Source organism: Natator depressus, chromosome 27 (assembly GCF_965152275.1).
Source record: "Natator depressus isolate rNatDep1 chromosome 27, rNatDep2.hap1, whole genome shotgun sequence".
Classification (NCBI taxonomy): domain Eukaryota; kingdom Metazoa; phylum Chordata; order Testudines; family Cheloniidae; genus Natator; species Natator depressus.
In genome coordinates, this window is record NC_134260.1 from 12740144 (window position 1) to 12749854 (window position 9711).

A 9711-nucleotide genomic window follows, 5' to 3' on the forward strand; every position below is an offset into this window, starting at 1 on the left:
CTGTCGTTCTAATAACCTCCTGCCTTCCGCCTGGAACCTTTGCATCTTCGTCAAATAAAAACCTACAACAGAGAAGAGCCTCTGACCTGTGTCGCCCAACATTACACTGTGCCCCACTGTCTTGTCATTTAGGCCTCTGCAAAGCCACCTAACTTGTAAGCTGCTGTAGCCCAGTGGGCATACTTGCATAAGCATGTGCTTACGTGCTTTCCTGGAGCAGGGCCATACGGCCTGGGGGGTGCCTGGAAGAGGTTGATTGGCCAGCTAGAAAGCAGCCCTGGTGCACTGGGAGAATGACAGAAACAAGTTGCAAGTGCTTAGATCTGCAGTAACATGAAGCATGACCATGAGAGGCAATGGGGCTGCCCTTGCGCCTCGGGTTCGTAGGGTTGGTTCCCTGCTTCAGGCAGTGTGGTGCAGTGGCTAGCACAGAGAGAATCCAGAGCTCTGTGCCCAGCTCTGCTGTGTGACCTTGGGCAAATCAGTGTCTTCCCCTGGGCCTGGTTTCCCCACTTCTAACCCTTTCCCCATCCTTTGGTTCTGAGTCTGAACACCCGGGAGACAAGAGGGCTCCCATGCACCTTGGCTTGCATTTTGGCAGCTTCTGTCACTGGAGGTGCTGGAGATGATGGATCAAATTCGCCCCTGCTTTTTCCAAAAGAGTCCATCTCGGTGGGATCACTGAAGGCTCTGGAACTGCCCCGTTTGGCCCATTGGTTCCTGCTCTTTTAAATGAAGCAAAGAACTAAGAAGCCCTAAGCCTGTGAAACAAACCCGACAGCAACTCGGCGAAGAAGCCAGTTCAGCCGCACTCGGCGGCGAATCTCTCTTGGGGCTGCGTGAACCCCTGCCCTCGCTGTGGCTGGACTGACGCTCCGGGACTTTTCTGCCTGCCTCCCACGCCTGGCTGGTGTTGACAAAGGCAAAAGGCAGCTTGCAAATAGCCGTCCCCTAAAGGGTTGAAGCCCTGCTGTGGGGGGAGCAGCAGCGTCCGACCTTTCCCAGGGCCAGCCCCTTTAATCATATAGTAAAACACAGAGCCTGTGTAAGCGGGGGAAATGGTCCCGCTATTGTGGGGAACTTTGCTGGCTTATACACATCCCGGTGAAGTGGGCTACCGAAAGGATCTCGCTCCCACTCCCTTTACCCAGACGCCTGCCTGACCTCGGGGGCTCCCTTTCCACTCTCCTGTGTGCCAGAGTCCTCGTAACCCCAAAGAGGCTGGGCCCAGGATTCCTGGGGGTCTCGACCCCCAACTGTGTCGTGATCACTTAGAACAGGGGCTCGGGTGTACCCACTCCTGGGTGCTCTCTCTGCACTGGGCACTTCCCTGATCATTACATACAGTTCAAAGCAAAAACAATTTATTAAACAGCAACCAAATTTTAAAAAAAAGAAAATAATGGGAAAGGTTCAAGGAAACCCATCACCCAGCTCTGTGGCCCGGGGACGTCACAACCAGCGTCTCGGGAAGTTCACTGTGTCCCTCCCACGGCCCAGGCCCTGGCTGCGCTGCAGGGAGGCTGCGGGTCGGACACTCGCTCTGGTGGTGGCCACGCGCTCTCAGGCTCTAGGTGGCAGGACCCTTCTTCCCAGCGTCGCTCCCATCCCGTCGGGGTTACGATCCCCTCCAAGTCTGGCCTGCCAGGTGTCTTGGCTGGGGTGTCTCCCTGCACTGGGCCAGCTGCCCAGGGTCCCCCGCTTGCTTTCCCCAGCTCCTCCCCGTGCCCGGCTCCGGACGGCTCCAGCCCCCTGGGCTGCTTCTCTGGCCGGCGCAGCCCTGCTCCCCCACTCAGCTCGGGCCCCTGCTCTCTCCTTAGCTCAGCCCCGCTCTGTCTGAGTCTGACCCAGGCCATTCCAGCTCCCCCGGAGGACGGGACTGACCTCTCCCCATTGCTCCTGGCGACTGTCAGTCTCGGGGTCCTGATTTCCCATTGACCCTTCCCCTTTCGGTACTAGGAGCTAGCAACCAAAACACCTCCACTGAGTCGTAGTAAGGTCACAACAGCCCACTTACACCTGCACTGTCCCTGCCGGCTGGGAACGCCGAACCAGCTGGGCCCTGGCTTACCAACGGGCCTTCAAAGCAGGGCTGACAGCCAAGTGCAAGTCCTGCAGATGGGGCCCCACCCCTCCCCCTGTCGACATAGGGGTAACTCCGGGGCCAGGGAAAGGCGACGGCCCAGCAGTCTAGTGCATCCTGCAGTTCTCTGTCCCCTTGTGTCCCGCTGGAAGGCGGAGTAAAAGGCACATGCCTCCAAAAGGATTCTGATCACCTGGCCCAGGCCCCCTCCAGCTGGGAGCGGGGCCCAGTTGCATCTAGGCAGAGGAAAGTTGCACTGTGCTTTGCTTGGGTGGGTAGAGGGGGTGCAAGGAATTCTTCCACACCCTGGCAGGCACCCAGCTTCCGCAGGCCTCAGCATCCCTTTTGGCCCCGGTGTGTGTCTCCAGCGGGGGGTGGGGGGAATGAAGGCCGCTAACAGAGTCGTTAGCGTGACATGCCAGCACGGTGCACCTTCACTCCTTGCTGTGCTCGGCCGTAAGTGTGAGGGGAGGCTCTAGCGCTGGAGATGGGGGGGTTAACGTGACCGTCCCGGTGCGCGGAGAACTCTGTATGTCACCCGCGCACGCTCATTCGTGCCCATGGGCTTCTACCCCGCACGGGGAAGGGGGATTTCTCCAGGAGTAGGTCGATTTCCGTGGCCCAGACAGTCCTTGCTCTCTGCTGAGCCTGACTGTACCGCCCAGCTGGTAAGCACAGAGTGACCCATCTGCTAAAGCAGCCCCTTTCCCACTGCATCTGAGCAGCTCCCCCCAAGAGGTACTAGGAGAGGGGACATCCCTGGCTTGCGCCCGAATCCCCCAGCCTTCCCGGACCTGGTCATCATGTTCCTGGGCCGGGCCTGGTGTGTATTTACAGCCATTACAGACCACGGGTTTGCTTTCTGCTAGGAAGGAAACAAACCGGCTTTCATTGCCCAGTAACCCCAAGCGATGCAGAGAAGAGCCTCTTTTTTAGCAAGGCTGCGTCCCCCTTGCTTAAGGCTGTGAGCCCTGGTGAGGGGGGGATCTCACATGATCAGGGCTTTTGACTTGCATTTTTCTTAAATTTAGAACACACTGAACTTCTCACTCACTCTCCTTCAGAGCCGTTTCTTCTCAGGAGAAGTGTTCACGGCCCCTTGATGAGACCTCTGCTGCTCCTCTGGGTTTGATTCATACGCGCATTAGGAGAATGGATATTTGGCACCAGATCTGCTGCTGCTCCTGTGAACAAGAAGAGCCAGAGAACAATCCACTCCTCAGGTATTTATTAATATCGGTAGGGTAGTAAGTCCCGGTGGGCTGGGCGCTGCACGGAGTGAGAGGCAGTCACTTCTCTGAAGAATTGGATGCAAAAGAGAGCATTATTCGCCTCATTTTAAAGTTGGGGAAACTGAGGCACGGAGCAAGGCCGCGACACGCGGTATGTGTGGCTGAGCTCTGAGTCCCGGTTCAGTGCTTTAAACCACGTCCATCCTTCCCTTCTGTTCGACATCATAGTGAATTTAACGTTTGCGTCCGGTGCTATGGTTGCAGCCCTGAGAAGCGTAAGGCGTTCTCTCCCGCGTGCCTGTCCGAAGCTGCTTGGCACAGCATCCCCGCATGCTGGTCAGCGGCCGCCATGTTCCGCAGCGGGGTCAGCTCCATTTCTGTGCCAGGATCCCGGCCCCGAGCGTGTGTCAGAGGAACTCGGAGCCCTGGGAGAAGCAAGACATGGCAGCCATGCAGGCGTTCATACAAGGATGGAGAAAGACGTGCTCACGGCTGCAGGGCAGACGCCTCTGAACCCCGCTTCCCAATCACCTTTGTTCCTCTTTCCTCTACAGTGACGGGGGCTGCTTTGGTGGGGGGCTGATGGGGACAGAGCGGGGCTATCCAGCCAGGCTCCACTCGGATCGGGATTTGCAGAGGGAACGTTTCCACCGCTGCTACCACTGAGTGGGATCTCCCTCCCCTGTCAATGTCCCTAGAGCCCCCAGGCGCATCCCCCACAAAGATCTAAAGGGCATTTCAGGCCCCCCCCCTTTTTTCTTTTTTTAAAAACACCCGGCACCTGGGTCAGGAAGCCTCGATTTGAACCTGCCCTGCTGCCCCTTTTGGTACCCACCTCCCCCCACTCACCCCTTGCCAGCAACTGCGAGATTCCTGCTGGCTCGACTGCCTCTTCCAGGTGGGGGTATGAGCTCCCTGCCCCCTTCCTGGTTACCCCCCAGGACCCTGCATTCTCCACCAGGCCACATGAGTGTGTGTGAGGTTTGGGGAGGGTCCCCTTCCCCTTGAGCCACTGGCTCTGGGCTGCCACTGAAGCAGGGTATTGTTACAACCTGCTTAGCGCCCGCCCGGCTTCCCTCACCCCCAGTCGTGCAGCCAGGGGCTTGGAAGGGAGGGGTCCATGGGGAAAGCTGCCCCACTGCCCAGTAAAGTGGCCCCCTTTGCATGCCAGCGTCTGGCCGAGCCAGCTGGTGCTGCCTAGGGCCTGGGCGCCAGGCTGGGTGCATGCCATGCGCTGTCTCGCCCGGGGCCGCTCTCCTCTCATTGCAGTGAGATGCTCTGGTACTTCGATCAGCTGGGGAAGCGCAAACGGGCCCAGGCCACCAACCTGTGGAACGAGCCGGTGGACGACACCCACATGGAGCGCGACGACGACCGCGAGCTCTACAACCTGCTGCAGAACCGGGCCAGGCTGCACCGCGGCTCGGAGGTCGGTGCCCCCGGCCCCTGCTGGCCCCTCGGACTCCCTGAGGGCCCCGCTGTGCATGCCTACCCGCAGGGAACTTTCTTCTTCCCTGGGGCTGGAGACGTGTAGGGCTCTGAATGGGGCCCCAGGAGGCCTGGGTGCTATGCCTGGCTCTGCCACTGACCGGTGCTGTGACCTTTGGCAAGTCCTTGTCCCGTCTGCCTCAGTTTCTCCTCCCAGCCTGTCTGCTTCACCTGGGAGCTCTTCAGGGCTGTGCTGGCAGTGTTTGGGCAGCGCCCAACAGAGCAGGGCCCTGCTCTCACTTAGCTCCTCTGGGTGCTGCTGGAACATAACCCCCTTGCAGGAAGGGGATGAGTGAGTGGCCGTGTCAGACCAATGGGAGCGCCCAGCTGGGCTGGATGGGATCTCACCCCAGCTGGCACGTCTGCCAGGCACTGAAGTGCTCTAGGCTGCTCTGATGCTGGGCTCTCAGAGCCTTCACAACAGATCTGCACTGTATCCGTGGGGAAACTGAGGCACCGTGAGGCTGGCACTTGGCCACGGTCACATAGTGGAGTAAGGGCTGTAATTAGAATCCAGGCCAGCTGCCTCCCAGCCCCCGCTCTTCTAAACCACTGGCCCCCACTCCCTTCCTAGAGCCAGGAATAGAACCCAGGAGTCCTGGCTCCTGGTCCGCCCCCTGCTCCCCAAAGCAGCACTGTCCTGTGAAACTCCCAGTCAGTCTCCAAGGCCGGGCTGGGACCGTGGCCATGGACCGATCAGTGGTGCTGGTACACGGCAGCCATGAGTGGAGAGAGAGGGGAAGAGGGGGAGAGCTGGTGCCTTGTGGTTTCCGGGGCCTGACCCCCAGTCCCTCTCCCGCAGGGCTACCGACGCCTGAGCTTCGACATCAGCGCCCACCGCCAAATCCGCCGCGAGTTGAAGGACCGATGGAGGCAGATCCTAGAGGTCCTGGGTACGGCATCCCCTTCCCTGCTGGCGGAGAGGGGCAGGGGGCACTCTTTGCCCGCTGCACCTGGCCCTGCCTTGCAGCCTTGGCCGGGCTGGGCCCTCTCGCCGGGAGGCAGTGCAGCTGAGGGGCTTGTTCAGTGGGACGCAGAGCTCAGCATGCACCGTCGGACCCAGAGAGCAGGACTGACCCTGCCTCTCCTGAGCGCCGGAGCCTCTGAGCCTCACCCCCGTGGGGGGAGTGTTAATGAGCCCAGGGCGATGGGCTGGTGCCAGGGCAATGCCTGGTCTGAGGGGCTGGCATCTTCTGCCCTGGGGCTGGAGGAGTAACTCCTCTAGCGCCTGGCAGCAGTAGTAGGTTCTTATCCCCTCAAAGAGAGGCCCCGCATAGCTCTAGCGAGGGCGAGCGTGGGCTCACAGGCCTCTCTCCTCCCATCCCTGGGCAGGGTTCAGCGGCGAGGCCCACGGCTTGCTTGACATCACCTCCGTGGCCTCCTACAGCTCCCTGCGCCAGCCCCTGCAGGCCCGCCAGCTCCTCGCCGCCCTGGCCGACCAGACCAGCCTCTTCGACCGCCACTGCAGCCTCCCCGAGCGCTACCTCTTCGTCCTGGTGTGTGGGGCGGGGGGGAGGGGCAGCTGGCAGGGGTCCCCTTCTCCCCCGTGTCTGCAATCCCTCCGTGAGGGATGATGGGTAATTGCTGCTCCCCCCACAGGGGGAGGTGGGTCCCTCCCTCTGGTCATAGCCCCTTGCTTGCCCCTGACCTTGTGCCCCTCCCCATCCCAGCCTGGCTGTGTCTCTCCCTCCCCAGGACCGGCTGCTCGTCCTGGACGTGGGCGATGACTTCCTCTCCGCCGCCCGGCACTACTACCCCCTGGAGGCCGAGGAGGGGCCCCCCAGCGAGGAGGAGCCCCCCAGCCAGGAGGCCACGCTGGTGACGCTGAGCCCGGCGCCCCGAGGGGGGGAGGAGGAGGAGGAGGCCGCAGTGATGGATGAAGGGTCCCTGTTGGTCAAGTTGATAGAGTGAGGCCTGCCCTCGGGGCAGCCGGGCTGCTGACTCTCCGCTGAGAGCTGTCTGTCTGTTCATTTCAGCCACCTGTTTTGTGTGTGTGTGTGTGTGTGTGTGTACATGTACACACGTACAGTGCCTAGCATGGGAGGGAGGGAGCCTGAAACTGTGTGTTGTGGGGGAATATGTACAGTGCCTGGCACAGGAGGGAGGGGCCTGAGCCCTGCCGAGTGCCTCTGGCCCTTACCCTGATGATGACTAACTGCCGGGGATGAAGACGGTGCCGTTCCCCTTCCCCTGCAGCCCAGCACGTGGCCGCAGAGGGGCAGCTGGGGCTGGCTTGCTGCTGTAGGCTTGGATCATGTGTCACCCCCAAGCTGGGGGATTTAGGAGGCGTCTATCTTTGTGCTAGTTCAAAGCATCTCCCCCCCCGCCCTTTGGCTTTGGCAGTGGGCCCCGTGAAGCAGTTAACAAGTCTCTGGTTATGTTGTTTACCCGACCCCTGGCTGTCCATCATCCTCCCTTTGCGGCCCGTGCGCCCAGATGAGGCTGCAAAAAAGAGACGGGTGCTCCCTGGAGCTTTGCGTGGGGAGCCAGCGGGGGGGGGGGGCGTGTGAAGAGCACCCAGGGGTGGGGAAGAGGAGTAGGGCCAGATTGCCTTCGAGGGCTCGTCTAGTTCAGCGGCAGGGAGGGGAGTGGGCGCTGGCGGCCAGCTGGCTAGTCCAAAGGGCAAGCGCGCAGCATCCCCGGGCTGGCGAAAGGTCAGCTGCGCTCTATGCGCCAGGCTGGGATTAGCGGCCGCCTCACAGGGCCGGGTTCCAGCCTCCAGGGCGCTAAGGGACAGGGGGAGCTTTGCTGCCTGGCGGGGCATCTGTGGCATCAAGAGGAGACAAGCGAGGCAGAGGCTGGGGTCAGGACAGGCCATCTCCCCCTCGGCAAAGGGGTCTCCCTGATCTTAGGTGTAGTGGTGTGACTTCTGCCCCGACCCCGGTGCTCCTGCCCCCCTCCCCAGCGCAGAGTTGACGTGACTCTGTGCGACCGGGCCAAACTGCCCTAGCTGTGCCTGGCACTACCCCCCCCCCTGCGTAGCCTGGGGGGGAATGGGTATTACATGCAGAAGGGGCTCTTACAACCCCTTGACTGGGCACAGGGATTACAGCTCCAGCTTCCGGAGTCATGGGCTGAGAGTTTGGCTTTAAAAAAAAGAAAAGAAAAGAAAACCTATTGCTAGTCCTCAAGGATGCAAAGAAAAGTTTGAAAATGTGACCCTGGGGTGTGGGGGGGAAATATCCCCTCTGCCTGCCTGAGTCTGCAGAGAGCCTAAAACAACAGCGCCAAGAGAGGTGAAATTGGCCCATTCATCTTAACGCTGACAGCTGCCGTCACCCCCGGAGATGGGACTGTGGGGCACAAGGTGGGGTAAGTCTGGTGCCCCATATTGCCTTGGTTCGGCTATGGTGGCGGTTGAGGTGTCAGTACTGACAGCCGTGGCCCCTGGGCTGTCGGGGTGGGGTGGATGGGGCTGGGGCTAGTGCTCTGGGGTAGTCCTTAGCCAGCAGGAATGGCAGCCATGGGGCTGTCGGTGCCCCTAGAGCACGAGCCATTGGTGTGTTAGCTGACACCCCTAGGCTGGGGGCTGGGAAAGGGATTTCTCTGCGCAAAGCCATCAGGGTCCTGCTTTCCAGGCGCTGACAGGCTGCTTAATCACATCAGGGGTGGAGGGGGGGGGTGCATAGCTGAAATCCACCCCAGGCCATCAAACGTGAGAGGAGGCGGGACTTTGTGAGGGCCCAGCAGGAATGGGGCAGCCAGCATTACCAGGCCTTCCGGCAGGGCACGGGGCTCTTCTGTTCTGGGAGTGGGAAAACCAGCCGGTGGCTTCTGCCGCCCCAGTCAGAGCAGATTCTGTAAGCAAACCGGCAACACCTGCTCTGCCCTGCCCCCCCTTTCCCCTACTGCCCCCCAGCATGGACAGCCCCTGCGCCCCCCTGCACTGGGTTAGCTGTTTGAGCCCAAAGTGCCACGATTCAGCTGTGATCTGTGAGGGGAGGATTGAAACCCCACCCCCACCCCAACACACACACACTAATCACATCGGCCTCTGTTGGTCAGGGGTCAGGAGCGCGACTGGGCATGGGGCAGAGCACACAGCGGCTAATCTGTGTCCCAGGGCATTGCCGCGCTGTTTCGGGCCGCACCGGGGCCAGCTGCTCCCAGGGTCAGGTGCGGTTGTTAACTGCGGGCCGGGCATTCCTAGCTAATCCCAGCAGTTCTGCTGGCCCCTCCCCGGGGCAGCCGAGTGTCAAGCTGCTGGGAAGGAGGCCAACTCCATTCAACAACCTCGCTGGAGTTGGGGGCCCGACGGGGCCATTAGCAGGCCTGTCACTAAGACACCACCGCAGGGGACGGAGCAGACTGGTTGACAAGAAGAAAAGGAGGACTTGTGGCACCTTAGAGACTAACAAATTTATTTGAGCATAAGCTTTCGTGGGCTACAGCTCACTTCATCGGATGCATTCAGAGGGACACTTGAGGATGTCCTCAGAAGTTCATATGTACTGAATGAACAATGCAGTGTCAGAACGCTTGTTTTTAACTTTGTTTTATGCAATTAGAAATAAAGCCCTATTTATGGGCTCGCTCCATATGAGAAATATTCAGGTCACAGAGTCAGAAATGTAAAAGACTAGAGCATAACGTGAAAGTGTTATGTAATCCCCAAACTGGTCAGAAACTAAAGTTGATTTCTTCCTGGCGAATGGTGTCTGAATTCTGCCACAAAGACAGCCCGGGTCAGGTTTGAAGTCAATTAGGTCTGTCCTGGGTCATGCTCGTCTTTTGGTGTGATCACAAACAAGGAAAGGAATTCTCACACCTTGCAGATGATGAGCAAGACCACTGTAGACACTTCAGGACTACATGTGAACGTCTCCTTTAATTCCTTGGCAGCACCTAGAACTTCTCCATATTCTTTGCAATTTCTCTTCCCTAGTAGTGCTTTAAGTCAGTGGCGTA

General features: G+C 59.8%; 1 protein-coding gene across 1 annotated transcript; it reads left to right on the plus strand.

Annotated features, from left to right (window-relative positions):
* The first annotated feature begins 2556 nt into the window (after window positions 1-2556).
* On the plus strand, window positions 2557-7015 carry LOC141978658 (melanoregulin-like). Its single transcript, XM_074940955.1, has 5 exons — window positions 2557-3306; window positions 4585-4744; window positions 5606-5696; window positions 6136-6299; window positions 6499-7015. Exons 1-5 carry the CDS (start codon window positions 3236-3238, stop codon window positions 6712-6714), a joined length of 702 nt encoding a protein of 233 aa, XP_074797056.1. The 5' UTR covers window positions 2557-3235; the 3' UTR covers window positions 6715-7015.
* The last annotated feature ends 2696 nt before the right edge of the window (window positions 7016-9711 follow it).